The 23640-nt window shown below is 38.2% G+C and overlaps 4 protein-coding genes across 4 annotated transcripts; 2 read left to right on the forward strand and 2 right to left on the reverse strand.

Moving 5' to 3' along the window:
• Positions 1–869: 869 nt before the first annotated feature.
• On the reverse strand, positions 870–4078 carry itgb1bp1 (integrin beta 1 binding protein 1). Its single transcript, XM_083902926.1, has 7 exons — positions 4039–4078; positions 2562–2689; positions 2389–2467; positions 2140–2270; positions 1940–2032; positions 1659–1808; positions 870–1570 (listed from the first exon to the last, which is right to left on the reverse strand). The coding sequence occupies exons 2-7, from the start codon at positions 2631–2633 to the stop codon at positions 1499–1501; spliced, it is 597 nt and encodes a 198-aa protein (XP_083759052.1). The 5' UTR covers positions 2634–2689; positions 4039–4078; the 3' UTR covers positions 870–1498.
• A 614-nt stretch (positions 4079–4692) lies between these two features.
• LOC310938819 (cleavage and polyadenylation specificity factor subunit 3-like) lies at positions 4693–11159 on the forward strand (the record flags this gene model as incomplete). Its single annotated transcript, XM_083903441.1, has 18 exons — positions 4693–4763; positions 5235–5298; positions 5674–5771; positions 5885–6013; positions 6105–6282; positions 6358–6447; positions 6544–6694; positions 6808–6983; positions 7688–7846; positions 7932–8078; positions 8165–8317; positions 8840–8948; positions 9041–9139; positions 9216–9310; positions 10021–10108; positions 10264–10330; positions 10426–10522; positions 11058–11159. The coding sequence occupies 18 exons, from the start codon at positions 4693–4695 to the stop codon at positions 11157–11159; spliced, it is 2073 nt and encodes a 690-aa protein (XP_083759567.1).
• A 1372-nt stretch (positions 11160–12531) lies between these two features.
• Positions 12532–14166, reverse strand: LOC310941492 (uncharacterized protein; the record flags this gene model as incomplete). Its single annotated transcript, XM_083906679.1, has 1 exon — positions 12532–14166. The coding sequence occupies one exon, from the start codon at positions 14164–14166 to the stop codon at positions 13150–13152; it is 1017 nt and encodes a 338-aa protein (XP_083762805.1). The 3' UTR covers positions 12532–13149.
• A 633-nt stretch (positions 14167–14799) lies between these two features.
• On the forward strand, positions 14800–23610 carry iah1 (isoamyl acetate hydrolyzing esterase 1 (putative); the record flags this gene model as incomplete). Its single annotated transcript, XM_083906690.1, has 6 exons — positions 14800–14862; positions 14949–15001; positions 17396–17550; positions 22377–22538; positions 22618–22739; positions 23282–23610. The coding sequence occupies 6 exons, from the start codon at positions 14800–14802 to the stop codon at positions 23456–23458; spliced, it is 732 nt and encodes a 243-aa protein (XP_083762816.1). The 3' UTR covers positions 23459–23610.
• Positions 23611–23640: the final 30 nt, after the last annotated feature.

Consider the following 23640-nt stretch of genomic DNA (forward strand, 5'->3'; position numbering starts at 1 on the left):
ACATTTCTGGGATCCTGTTTATGTTGAAGGATTAGTTTATCTATCGTGTGACGAGATGAATATAAAACATACAAATGTTGGTTGCAGAGCAACTTTCTTTCTCTTCATAATGTCGACATATATATATATATATATATGTATGAGGCATTCAAGCAGAGACTTTAGGCTCCCATGGGTTTGTGAAGGAGGAGAAAAAGCATGATGCTCTTCTTCTTCTTTCATTGTGTTTAATATTATTTCACTGGAAACAGGAAAACCTAATAACCTATTCATGTACATAATTTTTTTTCTGTTTTTGTTGATATTTAAATGTAAAAAAAATAATCTAGAGTTAAAAAGCTGGGAAGTAAATGTCTTTTAATGCACTGTGTGTTAATGAGCAGTTACGTTCGACCTCAGCTTGACCTGTGTGTGTGTATTAAACACATATGCACTCGCACTACTGGGAAGTTACACTCAGTTCATTCTCATCAGCTGTTTGTGGATCACTGCGTTAGCTCTCGACTCTGTTGTGCAAGAAAATGGGAAAATTAAACTGGAATAATAAAATATGAAATAGTACAAGACTAGTGTGAGTGAATTAATCGTGCATCTATGCGAATAATGTCAAATGAAGCCCATTTTTAATGCTTTTTATGTGCCCAAAACTACTATTTTAACTATATACCTGCATTTAACATGAATCCACAGCTCCCTCTAGTGGCTTTGTGTCTTTTCTTTACAAACACAATTTATCGCTGCAAAAATGACAATAGTTAAAGGGAATAAATATAATTAATGGAGAAAAACACGGTCAAATGTAGGTGAATTTACATTTTAATCAGCAAAATACTTGTTTATCAAACTCACACTTCGTTTCACACCGTTTCATGACTCAAGCTTAACTGGAACAGGGCGATGAGGACATGGTCAGTAATATCCAGTTAGTACCACAAATGTAAACACTTTATAAAACTCAAACAAAATAGTTTAGAGTGGAATAGTCTATGTCTACTACATTAGAATATACATCAAGCTTTTTGGTACCAAACGAGGAAAATTCAAAACAAACAACGTAATTAAAAAAAATGGGTAAAGTGAAAAAGATAAGGGATTTTTGTTAAAGCTTCTTTGTGACCTTTGTACCTTCCAGTCAAATAGTGACTGATACTGTACTGATACTTTTGTTCAAAAACAAAAACACACATAAAAAGATCTCAAAACCTGTTGTTAAAACTGTTTTCTCAGCATGTCTACCATGAGGCTGACGTGTACCTTGTACCATTTTGTATAATAAATAGGATTGACTTTAAAAGCGCTTTTTTAAAAAAAGCTGTGCACTCTCATCTCGTGTTTTCTCTCCTGTCTACGATTTACCTTTGGCTCCTAACTTTATTTTGAAAGTGAAAGACGGTGGGCAGGTGATGAGACTTGAAACTCAAACAGAAAGGGTTAAAAAAATTATGTTTTATCAGCTGTTACTGGCTCTGCGGTTCTCCTCCTGACAGCATCTCTGTCCTCAGGACTTGTCTGACGTCAGAGCGCAGTCAAAAGAAGCCGACAGCACCTTGCAGATAGACTGAGCCTGCTCCTGTTCACAAACATAAGGAAAAGGGGGGAAATCTTAATCATTTCAAACGTTTTATACCCCCCAAAAAAATTCATTGTGTCATACTCACTGAGCTGCTACACTGGTAAACCCAAATGCTGCATTCTTTTTGATTTGGATCAGTGGTTTTCAGAGCCAGGAGATTTTTCCCTGCACCGAGTCCGTCGTCGTAGCACAGCATACGCACGATCAGGTACAGAGGGTGACGATGCAGCACTTCCTGGTAGAGGGCAAAAAAAACAACTTTATTACTCAGTCGTGTTAATGTGTTTTAATGTTATATATTATATTTTAATATCAACAACAGAGTTCATTTCATGCCAATCCTACAGTTTTTAATCCACTACTCACACACTGGTCCACGGAGGCCACTTTGACGCCGTACTTGGACACGCCCAGGACCATGTCCTCGTCTGCGGGGACGAAGGGCAGCTTTCCATCTTGCTGAGAAAAAGCAGCGAAAGGCGTTTATAGCAGAGTAGTGTTGTTCTTCTCTGACAGCAGACATGACTAACTGACACCAACACTCCTGTGTTTCTCCAGCCTCTCACCTGAGCAGCGTCGATGTAATTGATGAGGTCCAGCGGCTCCTGGAGGATCCTGCTCATGTCGAACTGGAGCTTCTCCAGGGCTCCCACATACTTGACCCGGAACTCAGCACACGTGTCAGACGCACTGTTACCTGAGGGAGGGCGGATCATGACGAACAGGCCATGTAAGAAATGTGTTATATTAAGAAGAAGAAAAGGAAATAAATAAAGGAGAAGAAAAGATGCAGGTTCATGTGTTTGTTGACCGACCTGAGCTCTTCGTGGAGTCGGTGTCGAGGCTGGCGACTGTGCTCGATCTGGAGAGGCCTCCCAAGCTGGAGTCCACGGACTGACGGAGTCAAAACACAAAAACAGTGTGAGCTCATTTCAATATGCAGACACAGAATATCTGTGTGTGTCTGTGTGTGTGTGTGTTACAGTACCTTGCTTTTGGTGCTGATCTCACTGCTCTGCGAGCTGCTGCTGCTGTGGCGCTTTTTGACTTTGCGGAACATCGTTCACCATGACGACAGCATCGGGAGCCCTGCAGCCCACCACCACTACCGCCGATCTGCATCATCATCATCATCATGGACAACAATGTAAAACACAAGAGTGGGAAGACTGCCTTCTCAAGTCACATGGATGAATAATTCAACGCAGAGCACAGAGGTTAAATTTTTAATAATGTGCTAAGTGACCGTGTGTAGACCAGGGTTTCCCAGTCCTGGTCCAGTGCAGCCACTGTTCTGCATGTTTTAGATGTTCCCCTGCTCCAACACACCTGTTTCAAATGGTCAGCAAGCACTGCAGAAGCCTGATAACGACACATTTATTTGAATCAGGTGTGTAATTACATTTCTAAAACATGCAGGGCAGTGGGTCCCCAGGACCTGGATTGAGAGACCATCATCCACATCATCTTCACAAGAGAGAAAGAGAGAAAAATCCTAATATTATATGGCGCCATGATCTGTACTCAGGTGAGGTTGAACATAAGAGAAATGACGTCATAGAAACTGTACATGAGTAGGCTATTTTTGTGTACTGTAAAATGCGTAATGTTACTTTTACTTCAGTATGTTTTTTGTGTGGAAGGGCTGTACTTCACTACGTTTAAGATAAAAGGTGAGGACAGGTGAGTTGGCGTTAAGGTGAGAAAGTTAAAGCATTTGTGATCTTTGACCCATGTTGACTGATCCATTGTCAGCACTTTAATTTGTAATGGTTTTCCTTCAATTAATAACAATAGATGTGAGATTTGATCCCTTTTTGCACAACACAAAAAAGTAAAAAGTAAATTTTACTGAATTTCACTGAAAGCTACTTTAAAAAAAAAAAAACTTTAATTTGAGTACATTTTTAGACCAGAACTTTAAATTATTCTTCAGTAAAATGTTATAAATGATATAAATAGTGGTACTTTTAGTTGAGTGGAATATTTCAGTATTCCACCTCTGATATGCACAGTATATTTGCACACTGTATATTTACTGCATGTACTTCACTGTAACACACACACACACACACGAGTCCAACTCCACCTTAAATGTCTCCCATGTCTCACTTACATTTCCACTCAAACGTAAGGGCGAAGACTTTCACTTCATCTCAAAACACGAACACGGAGAACGCTAAATTGTCGACTTACAGCAGAGCAAAGCAGGACCGAAGTCTCCGTGTCCCATTTACAGTTGGTCTCCTTCAAAGTTTCCTGTCTGTTTTAATATCTTCAGTTTTAGTTTCACAGCCTACACCCAACACCACTTAAAGGCGACGCACCCGAACAACAAGAGGCTATAATACCTGTAACCTTAGCCGAGCAACGGCTTACATTAAAATATGTGTACATATAAAAATGTAATCAAGTTGTTGGTGATAACATATATTATTATTGTGAGTCGATGACAGCCACGTTACCTTCAAAATGCAGTTGATTTATTCGTGTGAGCTCGTCACCACAATACAAAAGCAGGCAGACCACTGCTGTGAAGCTCGTTTCAGGTTGGTACACATTCATTTCAAAGTAAGGTCTTGTGGCCCTCTGGTGGTCCATGCGGTTATTGCAGTTGGAAATCAGACATGGTTATAAAAATTATAACATTTATTTACCACATTCACATGGTATCTGGGCTACCTGTGTGGTCATTCTCAAGTTATTTATTTGTGAATAATAACATGACACAGTAGGCAATTTTACACTTTTTTTTTGTATTTTTGAAAACAAAAAATTATCTTCATTTGATTCTTGATCTACACGCTCTTAACTACCTGTGTGGTAAATTTCAGCTTATTTTACTGCAGCATGTTTTGAATAATAAAATGCTAAGTAGGCCTCTAATTGGCGTCGGAATATTACTGTATGTCCAACGTGAAGCTAACTTCCCTGCAGTAAACATGGAACGGTGTCGGACCAGATTCTTTGCTTGTCCTCACACTTGATTCCCGTCGGTGGTGTTTTGGTGCGCCACCGGAAGTGATCCCGTTTTCGTTCTCATTCATTTAACAAACAGATGAACTGTGGATGAATCTTTGCTTCTTATTGTCACATTACGCCGCTAAAATTAGCGCACAATGGCTACAAAACGCAAAGTAGAGGTGGTTGTCCCGGCGGAGGAGAGCGACCAGCTTATTATTCGTCCTCTGTGAGTTATATAACGTTTATAACGGTTCTATTACAAAAAATTTTTTTAGCTAGGCATTTTCCGCCAGGAGCAGGCGATAACAAATTTAAAAACACTTCAAATGGCAAAAAAAAAAGAGTACAGTATTAGTTTTAACTATATAAAATTTAAAATAAGTGACGTTGCACAATATTAGCTGCAGCATTTGTTTCTAATAACAAAATAAATATCAGTGCTATCAAGCCTATCAGACTACACATAGTGCTTCTTTCATTGCCAGTTATACTGCTTTTAAATACAGTAGATAATATAAATATTACATACATTTTATGTGACTGTATGTTGGAATTGAGGGACAGTGGAAAAGTGTTTGACTAGTTTTTTTCCCTCAGTATTTCTGGAGCGACCACTGGCTGAGCCACTATGTATTAGCATATTAATCAGGTTTTTAATAGTAATAAGTATAATACAAGCTTTTTTTCTTATGTGCAGAGGTGCTGGTCAGGAGGTCGGGAGGTCATGCATCATCCTGGAGTTTAAGGGAAGGAAAATTATGGTAATTATGATTTATTATTGACTTATTGTAGTATTTTGATATTATTTGGATAATAATTTTGCACACACACTTTGTGTCACACCTTAAAAACACTTTGGAGCTATAAATGGACAACTGTAAACTAAATGATTGTGTGCTTTGGCACAGATAACTATTGATTGTGTATTTGCTGTGCAATACATCTGTATTAAAACATGGAGTTTTATATTGTTACTAGGGATGGGAGGATATCACATTTTTGTGTCTGATAACAACAATATTGACTGTTATGATTAGTTTCCTTATGTTCTGTGTTGATTTCTTGAACACAACTCAAGAGGATTTTCTCAGTAAAATAAAGTGATATTTGTGTTTGTTTTTTGTTTTTTGTCATAGCTGGATTGTGGCATCCATCCTGGCCTGGAGGGAATGGACGCACTTCCCTACATTGACTTGATCGACCCCGCTGAGATAGATCTGCTTCTCATCAGCCAGTGAGTCTTTTTTCTTCACCTCATCTGCACAGTATCACACAAACACATCCTTGTGCCGGTAAAATATAGATACTGTACTTACTTCTACCATCTTCTATGTGACATGTTTTTAGTTTCCACCTGGATCACTGTGGAGCTTTGCCCTGGTTCCTTCAGAAGACCAGCTTTAAAGGCAGAACATTCATGACCCATGCCACCAAAGCCATTTACCGCTGGCTGCTGTCGGACTACGTCAAAGTCAGGTCAGAGCAGAAATGTTTATCTCTTCAGGAAAAACATTATCCTCTGCTGTGTTGTCGAGTAACTTCTTTTGGGGGTTTTTTTGTACTGCAGCAACATCTCTGCAGACGACATGCTGTACACTGAGTCTGACCTGGAGGAGAGCATGGATAAAATCGAGACCATTAACTTCCACGAGGTCAAAGAGGTTGCTGGAATTAAGTTCTGGTGTTACCACGCCGGTCATGTGCTGGGAGCTGCCATGTTCATGATCGAAATAGCCGGGGTCAAGGTAAAAACGTCAACAATCACAGGTTTTTGCATTCTCTCCATTGTTCATTGTTGACTCTAATGTTTGCCTCTGAAGCTGCTGTACACGGGAGATTTCTCCCGACAAGAAGACAGGCATCTGATGGCAGCTGAGATCCCCAGTGTCAAACCTGACATCTTAATCATAGTATGTATTACATTTTATACACATTTACTTTTTTTTTTTTTTTAATATATCTTTAGGTAATCAAACGCTTAAAGCTGTATTTTCTTCTCTCTGCAGGAGTCAACTTATGGCACCCACATCCATGAGAAGAGGGAAGAGCGTGAAGCTCGGTTCTGTAACACAGTCCATGACATTGTCAACAGAGAAGGTCGCTGTTTGATTCCTGTGTTTGCGCTGGGCCGGGCCCAAGAGCTGCTGCTCATCCTGGGTGAGAAATCATGCTCTGGATTTTGTCATTTGACCAAAATCCAACAATCAGAGCCACTTATTTATGAATCTTTATGATCGATAAGCATGTGTTTTTCTCTGTTCCCCTCCTAGATGAATATTGGCAGAACCATCCAGAGCTCCATGATATTCCCATATACTACGCTTCATCCCTGGCCAAGAAGTGCATGGCCGTGTATCAGACCTACGTCAACGCGATGAACGACAAGATCCGCAAGGCCATAAACATCAACAACCCCTTTGTTTTCAAGCACATCAGCAACCTCAAGGTAGAGAGCTCCACAGACAGGACGTGTCTTTTTAGGGACAGTGAATACAGTGAATACTGTGCTTTAGCATAGTTTGAAAGGCCAAAATCAGAGGTGGAAAGAGAACTGAAATATTCTACTCCAGTAAAAGCACCACTATTTAGATACATGTTTACTTAAGTAAAAGTAAAAAATACTGGTCTAAAAATATATACTCAAGTTAAAGTAAAAAAAGTAGCTTGTTTTAAAATGTACTCAGAGTAAAAGTTACTTTTTTCTTTCTTCGGTCGTGCAAAAAGGACAAAATCACAAATCTCACATGAATTGTTTTTAATTAAAGGCAAACCATTACAAATTAAAGTACTGAAAAGATAAAATATGTGAACACATTGTGTCAGTCAACATGGGTCAAAGGTCACAGATGCTTTTTCTCTCTCACTCAGGGATCTTAATTGGTGCTAGTTCACCTGTCCTCATCATTCAGGCCAACATTTTTTTTATTCAGTAACAGATGTGATTTAAAACGAATTGAAGTACAGTACTTATAAAAATACATACTTAAGTAAAAGTAAAATTACAAATTTTAAAAATGACTTTTTAAAAAAACCTAAGTAAATCTAGTTCATTACTTTCCTCCTCTGGCCAAAATGCACAGAGCTACGTCCAAAAATACTCCCCTGTGTGTTTACTGGGCCTTTGACCACCTGCAACTGTGTTCTTCACAGAGCATGGATCATTTCGATGACATCGGTCCCAGCGTGGTGATGGCGTCTCCAGGTATGATGCAGAGCGGTCTCTCCAGAGAGCTCTTTGAAAGCTGGTGTACTGACAAGAGGAACGGTGTCATCATCGCTGGATACTGCGTGGAGGGAACTTTGGCCAAGGTCAGAGCAGAGCGGAGTCTACTCTACTCTACGACAGACACATTTAATTCTGTTTTTGAAACACTAGTTGTTGTCTCTTCTGCAGCACATCATGTCTGAGCCCGAGGAGATCACCACCATGTCCGGACAGAAGCTGCAGCTGAAAATGTCAGTGGACTACATTTCCTTCTCGGCGCACACGGACTACCAGCAGACCAGCGAGTTCATCCGCGCGCTCAAACCACCTCATGTGGTAGGAGGAAAAAGAAAAATCTTTAGTTTTACTTGTTTTCCATTTAAAAATGTCAAGCTTTTTATGCTCTGCCTGTGTGTTCTCAGATTCTTGTTCATGGGGAACAGAATGAAATGGCCCGTCTGAAGGCTGCACTGATCAGGGAGTACGAGGACAACGACCAGGTTCACATCGAAGTCCATAACCCTCGCAACACGGAGGCCGTCACCCTCAACTTTAGAGGAGAGAAACTGGCCAAGGTCAACAAACTTCTTCAAAAACTCCTGTTTTTCCTCTATTAAGGTTGTTTCCCAAATGTTTCAAATGGGAGCCCACTATTTAAAGATCAAGTGTGTGATAGATATTACACATAGTACCATCAAATCTGTTTATAATCACTTACAAATATGTTTTCATAGCCTTAGAATGAGCCTTTTTAATGTACCTTTTGTGAGGAGGCCACCATCTCACACCACCATGTTTCTACAGCAGCCCCTGAACGGACAAACCCACACTAGACCTTTTAAGGATGACAAACCATGACGGGACTTGATTCACAATAGGAATAGTGAACTGCCATTTCATTCATTCATTCTGAATAGGTAAAGCAACAACTTCATTTCATGCACATGAATGTTCCTGAAAACAAATAACACTTCAGTCTTTAAGCGGCTCAGTCTCTGGGGATGACATGACACACACTTGCAGTAAATCCAGCTCTTTAAATGACACAGATGCTATAAAGTTTTTAGTGTCTGACTCATCTGTGCCTCTTCCCTCAGGTGATGGGCTCACTGGCGGATAACAAATGCGCTCAGGGTCAGAGGGTGTCAGGCATCCTGGTGAAGAAGAACTTCAACTATCACATCCTCAATCCCTCTGACCTATCCCGTAAGTAGCACATGAGAAACAGCAGCCTGAATGAGGATGATGCCTTCTTGTTACACTTACTTACTCGCACACTTACTGGGTGTGTTTTCCAGTGTACACCGAGCTGTCCATGAGCACAGTGAAACAGACGCAGGCAATCCCGTTCACTGGACCTTACTCGCTGCTCGTCTGCCACCTGAGGAACCTCACGAGTAAGAGAGTAAAGATAAGGTATTATATGTTTTGTTCGCCGTGTGTCCTGTGTAAGAGTTTTTGTTCTGGTCTCAGGTGACGTAGAGGAGCTGGACGGCACGGAGAAGAACACTTTGAAGCTTTTTAAAAATGTCATTCTGACCCATGAAGTTGGCATGGTGCTGCTGGAGGTGAGTAGTCAATACACGTCCTTCATCCTGACTGATGGAGCGTTGTCACGTACATACTTTATGTTTTTGCGAAGACCAGGGTATCAAACTTGAGTGGTATCGAACAAACTCTTATTTGTCTTATCACCTAATATAGAAAATGTGTACAGAAAAAAGTTTTGATTCAGTTAATGTCACCGTGTCAAGAAGCAAACCGCAACATGCATGTTTGACTGAGAGTTTACACTGGGTGGTGCAGGAAGTTACGACCACAGACACAGCTCGGTGACGTGTGGGGACCTAACTTGACTTGCCTTCTTTATGTTCCCATAACGTAAATGACTACATTTTAAGGTGAAAACGTGTTTTAAAGTTAGGCTGAGGTCAGGGTTAGGATTAAGCCACTACTAGTAATGGTTAAGGTTAGAAGTCTCCAGGAAATTAATGTAAGTCAATGCAATGTCCTTTGAAGTCATGGAAACCAGTAAGTGTGTGTGCGTGTGTGTGTTATGAGAGGCTGGTGCTTGTTTAAGGAATAAGGTTATGACGAGAAAATTCAAAGAAGTGATGCCATTTAATTTAACACTTGACATTATATGGAAAGCATAAAAAAAATTCACAGCAGAGTTGAGGAGTTACTATATTGTTATGGAAAACCAACCAAACTGTGTCTGATTGGAGGCGTGATCATGTTGTGGCTAATCGACTAAACGCTCTCTCTCCTGTTGAAGTGGACAGCAAACCCTCTGAACGACATGTACGCTGACGTCGTCACCACTGTGGTACTGGAGGTCCAGTCAAACCCAAAGGCTCAGAAAGGTAAGTTTGTCCAACAATGACATTCATACATACATCTTTATAATGTTTTTTTAAGTAACTGCAGGACTCCAGATTCACTATCACTGCATATATTGTGTCTAGTTCTGTATTTTTTTTTTATTTGAATAAATGTAGTGACTCACTTTCTTTATCAGTCATGGAGACGCAGGGTGTCACGATGGACATGGACGTCTTCCAAACCAGACTGGCAGTCATGCTGCAGTGAGTGCTACACTACATATTACACATGATTAACTGCTGCATAGAAATTAAAATACTCACATATGAATGTCTTTTTCTGTCCTCTCTGTCTTCAGGGACATGTTTGGAGAGGAGTGTGTGGATTTCAGTGACGGTAAAACCATTTCGGTGACAGTAGATGAGAAAACAGTTCACATTTGCTTGGAAACGAGGGTGAGTCGCATTAAGGGAATTATTTTATTTCTTAAAGTGTGGTTGTTTGTGGTACAGCATCTTCGATACGGCTGAAAATCAGTGTTTTTTGCTCGTGGAGGACTCAGGAGTTTCTGCTGCCTTTGTTTTATTTAGGTACATCTATACAATCCATTTTAAAGCTCAAAGACCTAATCGTAGAGTAATCGTACAGTATATGTATATACTGTATATTCTTTGATTTACCTGTCGATTATTTTCTCGATTTATTGTTTCATGAAATGTCAGAAAATGTTGAAATTGTATTTCTCAAACCCAGAAATTATGTCTTTGTCTTTTTTTTGTCCACAAACCAGAGATTATTCAGTTTGTTTTGTTATTTGAAGCAGAGAAACCAGAAAATATTCACATTTAAGAAGCGAACAAATCAGAGAAACTGGTTTTAATTCTCTAAAAAACACTGAAACACTGAGTGTTTGTTTTCGGCCCAAGTACATTTTATTAATTGATTTTATTAGGTGAGCCAATTTTCAATGACTTTCTTTCTCCTCCTCAGGCGGTTTGCTATGAGGACGAAGGCACTGAGGATGATTCCCTGAGAGAGATGGTGGAGCTGGCGGTGCAGCGACTCTATGATGCTCTCAACCCTGTCATCTGAGGACAGAGACCGGCCTGCATGGCTGAAGACTGACTCTGAGCCAGTTAAGACACTTTCTCAGACTCAATTATCACAAGATAAAAAAAACTTCCCTAACTCTGTGTTGAAATCTAACCAGCAGCTTGTACGTGTTTGCTCAACACTCCAAAATGTGATTTCCTGCTGATCAGTGACTTGTCTGTGTGATCGTTATGTTTGACGTCCATGTTTCCACACACTAACTACATGCTCCAGTACACTTTCACCTTTTGAATTCAAACAGAAGAGATTAAAACTTGGCTTTTATTTACGGAGCACTTAAGGACGTAATGGAGCATTAACAAACTGTGAACGTAGAGCTACTACATTAGTGCAGAAACTGAATAAGCTAAGTGTATTCTGTCTTTATTTTCAGATTTGTGTTTTGTTTGTTTTTTTATGATACAATTATTTATTTAATTTGTAAAATGTATTTGGATATAGATCCACTGCAGCAATGTGCAATTTCTTAGTGACTAGGTTCCTCACGTACAGAAGGAAAAGGAATGAATTACATTTTACTTAATTTGGCCTAAATTAAATAAAATTAAATAAAATTAAATGACGCACTGGAAACCTTTGGCAGGGAATGATGAGGACAGGTGAGTTGGCATTAATTAAGGTCCCTGATATTTTATTTAATCAGCACTTTAATTTGTAAAGGTTTGCCTTTAATTTAAAACAATTCATGTGAGATGCGTGTCCCCTTCTCCTTTTTGCACGACACAAGAAAGAACATTTTAAACAAGCTACTTTTTTTTTTACTTTAAAATTTTAGATCAGTACTTTTAAAATGCATCAAATAGTGGTACTTTTACTGGAGTAGAATATTTCAGTACTCTTTCCACCTCTGCTCATGTAATGTGATTTGAACTGTTATTTCCTAATGCACTGAATCTCATGTGTTCACCGTGTTATTCCTGTTTTAACAAAAATGTTTTACCACACTTTGTGTTCTGAGTTATTGGTCTCAGTGAGAGGGTAGTGGATGGTGACACGTGGGGGCAATAATGAAAGACCCAAGCGACATAATTTGACTGTGATCATAATCCATTTATTTGTTACATATCTGCACAATAAAACCAACAATATTTACAATAAATATGATCCAAGGCACATTTTAACTTAACTATCTGAGCATGAACGTACAGTCCCTCAAATGCCTAATTTAATCGGCTCTCTCCCTGACACTGCTATGAATATTTACATAGCAGCAAATACAAGTGTATACTTAAGTTACATAAAATCATTGTCATGACTTTATAAAAGTTGAATGAGTTGAACCACAACAGGTTGCAAATCAACCACTAAAATCTTCCCCTGTCAGCCTGTAATCACACACTGACAGCGTGAAGTGTGTCACAAAAGGAAAAACAACATAAAGAGACAGACGATAGAACTGAGTGATAACGTGTGTTTGCTTCTATGCACATCGTAGGTCTGCAATTTAGATTATTTCTTTCAAATCAACAATTAGTATCCCAACAATATCCACTTTCATGACATTTCATTAACATTATTTTTTATTCAATTTGATTATGTGCACCAATGACCTGTTAAAATTGCTGCTTTGCAAATGGCCCAACGTGACGTCATTGCAGATCTAAAATGTTTATATGAAGAACTGATATATATTTCGATTTGGTGACATATTGTTGCCCTTCCACGTTCAATACATACAGTAGTTTATGCACCTTGTTCTTCATGTTGTGAATAAATAGAGAAATCCTGCACTTTTTTAACTTTTCACGTTAACATTTTCTTCAGTTAGACAGATATTGTGATGTATCGCTATGTTTATGTCTTGTGATGTTTGAGAGTCGTTGTATCGTGGTATTATTGGTATCATATCATGAGGTACTCTGTGATTCCCACCCCGACTATAAATATATCTAGACCTGATATTAACGGTTTATAGTTGCAGTAATGTCTACATTCTCCAGAATCTGGGAGGGTTTGTTCCACTTTATCCTCAATTCAAGCAGAATATTAACCCCATGGCCATCACCAGCATCAGCCCGGCCCACACCTCCACCCCTACATTTCCCAGCTTTTTCTCCCTCGACTCGCTTTTCTCCTTCAGCATCTCCTCTCTGCGGGCTTGGATGTCTCTCTGTTTCTGCAGCTGCCCACTGTAGTGCGACTTGAAGAACTTGTCGAAGTCGAAGATGCCATCGCGTGTGTCCGTGTCCACCACAGACCGCCTTGTCCCGGTGTGCACTTTGCCGGAGCTCTCGGTGCCGCCGCTGTCCCGGGAGGAGGAGCGGTGGCCTGGTGCGACAAGGTCCCCCAGGCAGAGCAGTCCCCGGTCATACTTCCTCCTCAACGCCTTGTTGCCCAGCACCGTGTAGGCCTCGCTGATCTCAGAGAAGCGGACGGTGGCCCCCTCGCTCCCGGCGTTTCTGTCCGGGTGATAGACGAAGGACTGTTTGTAGTAGGCGGTTTTGATCTGGGTTTGAGTTGCAGTCGGTAAAATCTCAAGGATGTCATAATAGCCCGTTTTGGTTTTGTGTAGTGGTTCAGCTCGGGTCGAGTTGTTGCTGTATTCTCTGATAAACACACAATGTCTGTGTCCATAACTCACACATTGACTGTAGGGACTGAAGGTGCGCAAAGTCCTCCGATACTTTGCGGTACTCCAGCGACGAGGGGGGTTTACTCCTGCAGTCGACCCCCTGGTGTTTTTATCAAGTGAGTACAGTTTAAGTCTGTGATAAATGTCATAGTTGGCGATATTTTCCTTTTCCCACGTATCGCCAGCAGCGTCAAGGACCGGTGTTACGAAACCGGGGGTCACTCTGTGCGCAGCATTTGCGGCTTCATTCCGTTCGCAGTTTTCAGAATAACCCGTCAGAAGCCCGACTGAGAGAGGCGAATTGTTTATTGCACTTTTACCGTGTTCGTCCAGACTTCTTTGGAGGTCGCGGTTGAATAATTTATGTGCAAATCCTTGCGCTCCCCTTCCAAAACAGAACCTGACCTCCGCCATGTTTACAAGGGAGCGCAGAAGAAAACACGTCATATCCGTGTGGCCGTGTAGTTGTAGCGCCCAACAGCGCCCCTAGTGGTGAAACTGTATTTATAGTGTTTCTTCTTATAATAAATAAACATGCTATGCACATTTTTCTGTTGACTCCTTACGTTCAAACACAGTGTACAACAATTTACAAATACGATTTAACATATTATTGTAAGCTATGTTCTTGTGAAGAGTTTTGGACCGGAACACAACAACTTCCGGTCCGGTCCAAACCTCTTGACAACATGAAAATAGCTCACATTATATAAAGTTTTAACAGTATTGAGGCATACTTTTTAAATACATCAATAAACTATTGTTTAAATTATTATTTAAACAGAAAGTAGATGGTTTATGTTATAATAATTTTATAAAATCTATAAAATATTTGACCAAGATTTACAGGGTGTCATTTAATATCTCCTATTTCCTATGTTTACTTTTTTTTTTTTTTTTTTTAATTAAGTAAGTAGTAAGTGCACTTAAATGGTCCTTAATGGTCAGTAAATCTTTCGGATATTAAGTCTTTTATTGTGAAGTACACCCAAGGACAACAACCCGGAAGTTCAGTTTAAACCGTAGTCGGCGTGTTGTGGCTTCGTGATGTCTAAACTCAAAACAGTAATTTGGCCTAGAGTCGTTTTATTTGGCGACTCCATCACACAGGTTTGTTTTTTTTAATTATCTGCCCTGAGCTGCTAGTTTGTTTAGCTTCAATCCGGAACTAACTAACGAGCTGTGGTTTCTGTCAGTTTTCATTTCAAGTGAATGGCTGGGGAGCAGAGATTGCTGACAAGTTAGCAAGGTTAGTTTCAGCTTCTTACTTGTTGTTATCGTAGCTTGTGCTTTATATCAGCATAATTGTTTTAATCAAAGTAGTTGCTGCCGAGTTCCAAGTTGCTAAAAACGGCTTGCTTTGCACAAATATCTGCTGTGAAATGTCAGGTTTACTACTTACATGCTTGAGCATTACATAGTACAAAATAAAACCCCTCTGAAATAACATAATTAATATATATTCCGGCTAAATCCAGACTGTTATAAAAAGGCAACTACCAGTTTCCACAAGCTTGATACAGACAATAGACACGAAATATCAGATCATTCTGATGTGGAATTTCAAAATAAAAGCATTCTGAAATGGCAGAATTGAACAATTTCCCACCATATATTCATCTATAAATCTATAAATCTATACATCTATATATATATGTGTGTGTGTGTGTGTGTGTTCGTTCTTGTACTTGCGGCATATTGAGGACCAGTGAGGGTTTTTAACCAACAAAGTGAGGTCATTTTTAGAGTGTGAGGACATTTTGGCCGGTCCTCATTTTCTTTTCATTGAAATCACTTCCTTAGGTTGCTAAAACATGCTATACTCAATTTGTCCAAAAATTAAAAAAAATTAAAAAATTTGGGACGACATAGTATAGTATGACGTTTTTATCAAATTTTGGACCAAAAATTTTGGGCAAATATTTTTTTCAAATTTTGGACGACATAGTATAGTATGACGTTTTTGTCAAATTTTGGAGCAAAAATTTTGGACCAAAAATTTTGGATAACATAGTATAGTATGACGTTTTTGTCAAATTTTGGACCAAACATTTTATGTCAAAGATTTTTTCAAATTTTGGACGACATAGTATAGTATGACGTTTTTGTCAAATTTTGGGTCAAATTTTTTTTTTCAAATTTTGGACGATATAATATAGTATGACGTTTTTGTCAAATTTTGGACCAAAAATTTTGGACCAAAAATTTTGGATGACATAGTATAGTATGACGTTTTTGTCAAATTTTGGGTCAAATTTTTTTTTTCAAATTTTGGACGATATAATATAGTATGATGTTTTTGTCAAATTTTCGACCAAAAAAATTTTGTCAAAGATTTTCAAATTTTGGACACATAGTAAAGTATGACGTTTCTGTAAAATTTTGGACCAAAAACTTTTGACCAAAAATTTTGGACCAAATAATTTTTTCAAATTTTGGACGATAAAGTATAGTATGATGTTTTTGTCAAATTTTGGACCAATAATTTTGGGTCAAATTTTTTTTTCAAATTTTGGACGACATAATATAGTATGACGTTTTTGTCAAATTTTGGACCAAAAATTTTGGACCAAAAATTTTGGATGACATAGTATAGTATGACGTTTTTGTCAAATTTTGGACCAAACATTTTATGTCAAAGATTTTTTCAAATTTTGGACGACATAGTATAGTATGACGTTTTTGTCAAATTTTGGGTCAAATTTTTTTTTTCAAATTTTGGACGATATAATATAGTATGACGTTTTTGTCAAATTTTGGACCAAAAATTTTGGACCAAAAATTTTGGATGACATAGTATAGTATGACGTTTTTGTCAAATTTTGGACCAAACATTTTATGTCAAAGATTTTTTCAAATTTTGGACGACATAGTATAGTATGACGTTTTTGTCAAATTTTGGGTCAAATTTTTTTTTTCATATTTTGGACGATATAATATAGTATGATGTTTTTGTCAAATTTTCGACCAAAAAAATTTTGTCAAAGATTTTCAAATTTTGGACACATAGTATAGTATGACGTTTCTGTAAATTTTGGACCAAAAACTTTGGACCAAAAATTTTGGACCAAATAATTTTTTCAAATTTTGGACGATAAAGTATAGTATGATGTTTTTGTCAAATTTTGGACCAATAATTTTGGGTCAAATTTTTTTTTCAAATTTTGTACGACATAATATAGTATGATGTTTTTGTCAAATTTTGGACCAAAAATGACTACAACAAAAAAAAAATCGAAAAAGTTTTCCAGCCCTTTTTGCTCTGGGACTCCACCTGCAGACATTTTATGGTACTGCAACCAGTAGTTCTTTATAGATGTCATTCATGAAGTAGATATTTGTAATTGTGTTGATTTATAAAGTGGAAATGCTGGTCCTCAGTATGCAGCAAGTACAAGAATGTGTGTGTGTGTGTGTGTGTTTGTGTGCTATTCTTCTTCTTCTTGGACCAACATTTGACAAAAAGTCAAAGTCAGTTTGCAGTTCATGGTGGATCATAACATTGCTGTAGGGTGCCTTAATTTGTTAATAAAAAAATATCGATATTTGCCCTGTTGTGTTATATTGCACGAGGAAAGACAATGACATGTCACCAAATCGATATTTTGACCCACCCCTACTGTGTGTGTGTTTTCCTCTTCAGAAAGTGTGATGTTGTGAACAGAGGGCTGTCTGGCTACAACTCCAGATGGGCCAAGATCCTTCTTCCTCGCCTCATCAGTAGCCAGAGTTCAGCAGAAAACAGCAACATCGCTGCTGTCACTGTCTTTTTTGGAGCCAATGACTGTGCTCTCGAAGGTAAAGCCGTAATTCAGTTTTACTAGTCAGAATGAGGTCACCTTTGCCGTTCATGTGGACTGTGGAGCTGTGACCGTGTGATGCACCGAGACCTGCGCCCACTTCACCACTGATTCCTGGGGAGGCTGCTTTGTCTTATCGTCACTATCTGTTCATAAAGTTACTAATAAATGTGATGAACACATGAATTAGAGTTGAAGAGAAACATGTTGAGTGAAACAATCACTCAAGTTATAAAACTACTTTTAACACGTTGTTATTGTTCATAATAATATGATCATGTTAGTCTGCAGGTTTTCTGGCCTTACTTTATTTTAATATTTAATGATGAATATATTCACCATAATAGTAATTATAAAGAGAAGTTATTTTTAAGTTTATTTGTAAACCACCTCTACAAAAATTTGTTACAAATTTGAACTTTGAAATTTAAACCAAACTACAAAACATAGCAATGAGACCAAAAATCCTATTCATGTTAATATTCAATGCAATTGTTTTTTAAAATCATTATAAAAGTACTTAATGTTGTCATTATTTTTTTGGACAATAATATATAAAATCCCTGAGTTCTGTGACAGCAAAATTTGGATTTTACATCATTTTTGATTATTAACATACAGTATATCAGTGAATAGAAAATCAAGCAAATAGCTTGAAAAAAAAGAAAGAAAACAACATGATTCCTGTAACGACACATATAAACTAATAGACACCGTCAATTAAATAAACCATTAAATGTATAATTTTAACCTTTAATGACATCATAATACTTTTCAGCTTACTGTATTCACTATCGGTTGGTTTAGACATTTATGTATTACTAGTTCGTATTGCATAGATTTATTATCATGGAGTGTTCCATGTGAACATTTATACGGTGGCCCTGAAGTGCAAATCACCACCACAAATAGGAAGAAAACACCAACAAATAACAAACAAAACACAAATGCAAGTTAAACAACTGAAAATCACAAAACACAAAGTGGACTACATGTATTATACAAGGACTTCCAAAGTTCCTGAAGAAGACTACAAGGACAAATAGCTCATGTGGTTAAGAGAAAGGCTTGAGTCCCTGAGGTCAGGGGTTCGAATCCTAGCTGGAGTCGTTTTTTAAGTACAATATTCAATGCAAAGAGTAAATAGGAGTTAAAAAAAAATCTAAGCAGTGTGGAAGGTTAGCTCAGCTGGTTAGAGAGCAGACTTTCAGTCCTGACGTTGAGAGTTCAATTCCTTTATACTTCAATGTTTAATGTTCCACACCCAAAGTGAAGAGGTAAATGCACTGAAAGCTTCCAAATCTAACAGGGATGTGTGGCGTGGTGGGTTTGTTCACGGCCGTAAGGTTGTGCCAGTCCGGTGATGGCTGGTTCGAATCCACCTCGCGTCCTAAGAGAATATTCACTGGTGGAGGTGCATGTGGAGTGTTGTGGTGGTGTGGAAGAACGGGGCTGGGCTGTGGCCCCCCCGGACCTCCAGAGAGATGATAAGAAGGGGTTATGCCATTTTATTTGGAAAAATTCAGAAAAAAAAATGCAATTAAAAGAAATAGATTGCGGTCCAGGTGTCCAGTAACTGCTGCTTAAAAATGATCCACACATTAATTAGACTTCTGTGTGATTAATGCATGCACATGATTTTTCCATTGTGAACAGGTGACTTTAATAAAAACCACATTGACTTGTTTGCTGCAGCTGCAAACAAGTGAATGTGGTTTTCACTAAAATCACCTGTTTACAATGAAAATCAATGCAGACACATTAAACAGAGGCTCTGTTGACAAGTGCTGTTCACATCCGTCTGAGGTGATGAAATCACAGGTGAATCCTACTTTACTGCTCCATAAACAAATACACATGTACACTATTTGTGTTTTCCTGGAAATGATGATGTTGTCAAATGTCTTGTTTTGTCCACAAAGCAAAAATGATTGAGTTTGAAAACAAAGACAAAGAAACATCAAACTTTTCGTGGATTAGCATTAAAAAATATAACTAAATACATTAACATTTCAGTCCACTAGATGGTGCCAAGTGCTCACTGTCAGTATAACACAATAAATGACTTGGCAAATTTTGTGATAAATCGTATCATGGCGTCTCTGATTTTTAAAAAATATATAAAACAAGTAGGGTTGCAATGTTTACTGCACTATTACAATATTAAACCATTAATAAATTGAATGTCAAATACTTTAATCTTTTTTTTTTTTGTTGATTGTTTTTTATTATTATTATTACAAATGTTGAACATTTTCTGGTTTATTTCTTCCTTATAGAAATAATTCAAACTGAATCATTTTTAGTTTGTGGATTTTAAAAAATGACATTTGAGAAACATTTTCTGCACCAAACAAAGACAATATAACATTTACTATATTCTCTGTCTTTCTGTAACAAACAGAAAACAACATCAGCAGTGACGTCACATTAGCATTAGCAGCAGCAGCAGGTGTAATCTGAACACCTGTGATCAGATCACTCAGGTTGGATGTTAACAGCAGGTGTGAACAGAGCATCAACAGAACATCTAAGAAATGTGTGGATCATTTTTAAGCAGCAGTTACCACATGTTTGTCCCTGCTGCTCCTCGTCCTCCTCCTGCTCCTGCTGGCTCCATGTGGTGTAAGGTCTGGCTGGCAAACAGGAAGTGGATGATTCCAATTAGATTTATGGAGAGAGGAGGGTGCGGATCATACTAAGTGAGGAGGAGTCCACTTTTCCTCATTGTGATTTGCAGTTGTGTTTAATTTGCATTCGTGTTTTGTTGTTTTATTCCTATTTGTGGTGGTGATTTATTACTTGAACGAGTAATAAATAAATGGCAAAACCAACCAATAGTGAATACAGTAAGCTGAAAGGTATAATGACATCATTAAAGGTTACAATTATCAATTTAATGGTTTATTTATATATTTATATGTGTTGTTACAGGAATCATGTTGTTTTCTTGGAAGCTTTTTTGCTTGATTTTCCATTCACTGATATAGTGTATGCTAATACTCTATGTTGTAAAATACAAAATGTTGCTGTCACAGAACTCAGGGTTTTTATATAGTATTGTTATATAAAATATAACATCATAAAGTACTTTTATGATGATTAAAAAAACAATTCCTGAATTTATATTTTGGTTTAAATTTCAAAGTTCTAATTTGTATCCTTTTTTGTAGAGGTGGTTTACAAATAAACTTAAAAAACCTGCAGACTCTAACATGATCATATTATTATGAACAATAACAACGTGTTAAAAGTAGTTTTATAACTCCAGATTGTTTCATTCAACATGTTTCTCTTCAACTCTAATTCACATGTTCATCACATTTATCAGTAACTTTATGAACAGATAGTGACGATAAGACAAAGCAGTCAATCAATGATGAAGTGAGCGCAGGTCTCAGTGCATCACACGGTCACAGTCCACACCGTCATCAGATAAATCATCAAAACTAACATTAATCCAAATCAATCATGAACTGAAACTACAATGAAACACATTGGCACCTACAATGACATTACATATATCTGTTATGGTAATTCCAGATAGTCAAACAATTAAATGTTAAAAAAGGCTTGCCATCAGAGCCTGTACTGTGTGTATAGACTTGTGTAAATAGTTCAACTGCAGCCTCTCTTAAAGCACACATCTCCAGGGCTGTTTCCAGATCTGCACTGGAAGATCAGGTGACATGATGTCACTGGAGGTTATGAACCAAAACAAAGTGTTTGTTGCACCAAATAGTGCAACGCTAAAAAAACAAACCACTCTAATTACATACATGCTTCAGAAAGTATTGCACATCACGTCCCGAGGCAGTCGCACGTATGAGATAAACAGATGCTTGGTTTAGTTTAGTGTTGATTAATGTGAGATGTTTGTGGCGCAAGCTCACCTCTCTCACCTTTTCAACATGAACTTCATGTTGTTTGTGAGTTGCCTTGTGGGTAAATGCAAATTAAAAGAACCCAAAGACAAATAATAAGTCACTTTTATTGACTTTTCTGTTAGGGTGGACTCTGAAAACGAGCCTTGAGATATGTAGTTCAAAAGATGGCCATGAGGACATCCATTCAACCAGGAGGCATCTTCAGTATGGTTGCAAAATTCTGGGAATTAAAAAAAAAAAAAAAAAAGTCAAACTTTCCATGGCAATTAATGGAAATGTTCCAAGTTGACGGTTGGGAACATAAATATAGTTGGTAAAATAAAAATACTGTAGCATAATCTTAGCTAAAACAATCAGATTTGATGCGAGTATCAATATGCCATGACATAGCACTAACTGACTTACTGCGGGGCATCACATGCACAATGATTTCTAGAATTCTGAACGACTGAAGCGACTTCATAAGATCATTAGAAAACCTCCTTGACTTTATGTCGTCCTTTGGTTCAAATGTGTCAAATTGTCTGTATCTGTGTTGTGGGCTCAGAAAAGTAGCTTCAGTAAGTTTGAACTCATCATTCCTGTTAATTTCCCATAACTCAAGTGAAATTTCTCTAATTTGTTAGTGTCCTCCCCTGCAGAAACGTAAGCGGCAGCATTTTTCATGGACTTCCCTTTCATGTATTCTTAATTCTAATTGCATTTTAGTGATTTTAAAGTTGTGTTGATGCTGTGTTGATTTTTAAGCTGCTTAAGGGCAAAAACAATTAAGAATCTCTTCTATTCAAAAATGATGTTTAAAATCAAGATATTACAGCCTCTTCTGTCCCTTTTGTTCAGCAGTCTTTCACCTGCACCTGCCTCAGCAAATCCATAGTCTGCATTTTTACATCATATATGAAAAATATATATTTTTTTTTTTACCTGTCCTGTGCAGATAAAAACCCACAGCAGCACGTGCCTCTGCGCGAGTATTCAGAGAACCTGAAGGAGATCACTGGGCTTCTGGCCGCAGCCGGAGTGTCGGCAGACAGAGTCATCTTCATCACCCCGCCGCCCATTCATGAGCCGGCCTGGGAGAAGGAGTGCATTTTGAAAGGTAACATTTGTCTTTAAAAACTTTTTCTTCTTTTACTGTAACATGGTAAAGTTTAGGTTCTTGCCTGTGTCTCTTTCAGGATGTCCTCTCAATCGCCACAACTCTGTAGCGGGACAGTATGCTCAGGCGTGCGTCCAGGCAGCTGCTCAGTGCGGGACAGACGTCCTGGACCTTTGGACGCTCATGCAGAAAGATGGACAGGTGAGCGCCTCAGTGTTTGCTGCTGCTTCTTCAACTGTTTCACATCCATTATGATCCACAGCTTATTTACAATGAAGCAAATGACTGACATATATTAACTTTGATGATTGCCTTTATTCGTTTTTGTCGACTTAATATTTTAGATTCTTAACCCTGAGAACAGAGCATTTAGGCTGCTACCCCCCCATTACTATTAATTATTAAAACTGCCTATTTGTGACTTCTAATCCCGGGTTTTTAAAAAAAGATATGCAATATAAAATGAATCATACCTTTGACTCAACAACACATTAAGAAGACAAGAAAATGCATTTTTAAAGCCTGAAAATGTGACCTATAAAGACACACACTACCAGGATGTCCATATAAGGAGTTGTGTATTATTCCCACGGCAAGGGTGCACCTGCAGCACGCACCTGTGCCACGTGAGCACTAAGGGTTCAAAATGTTGCCTTCTGTGTTTCAAAATAAGACCATCTGTACGTTTTTGACCAGATTATACAGAAGAAAAAAGTGAGATGTTAAATTTGTCTGATCCACAGGATTACTCGGTCTACTTGACTGATGGTTTGCACCTCTCAGAGAAGGGAAACCAGTTTGTGGCCCGGCACCTGTTCACGCTGCTCGAGAGCAGAGTGGCCGACCTGCCCTTCATCCTGCCGTACTGGGGAGACGTGGACGCCAAGAGCCCTGAGAGCAGTCTGCTCTGTGACCAGTGAACGAGGACAAATGTTGATCTGGACTCTCTGTTCTGCCAGTCCTGCAATCAAACACTTCAATCATTTATTAATGAACATTAAAAATGTTTTATTTAGAGAAGTGCGTAGGTGATACAAGCAAGATACTTAAAAAAAAAAAAAAAAAAAAACAATATAAAGAACAAACATCATAGGACACAACA

Source organism: Microchirus variegatus, assembly GCF_963457635.1.
Source record: "Microchirus variegatus genome assembly, chromosome: 2".
Lineage (NCBI taxonomy): Eukaryota > Metazoa > Chordata > Actinopteri > Pleuronectiformes > Soleidae > Microchirus > Microchirus variegatus.

Excerpts from the sequence above, each read along its gene's own strand:
- itgb1bp1 (XM_083902926.1), bottom strand. The coding sequence starts at position 2,633 with ATGTTCCGCAAAGTCAAAAAGCGCCACAGCAGCAGCAGCTCGCAGAGC. Across the intron at positions 2,033-2,139 it reads ATTACATCGACGCTGCTCAG|CAAGATGGAAAGCTGCCCTT; the intron begins GTGAGAGGCTGG and ends GCTTTTTCTCAG. Across the intron at positions 1,571-1,658 it reads TTTACCAGTGTAGCAGCTCA|GAGCAGGCTCAGTCTATCTG; the intron begins GTGAGTATGACA and ends GTTTGTGAACAG.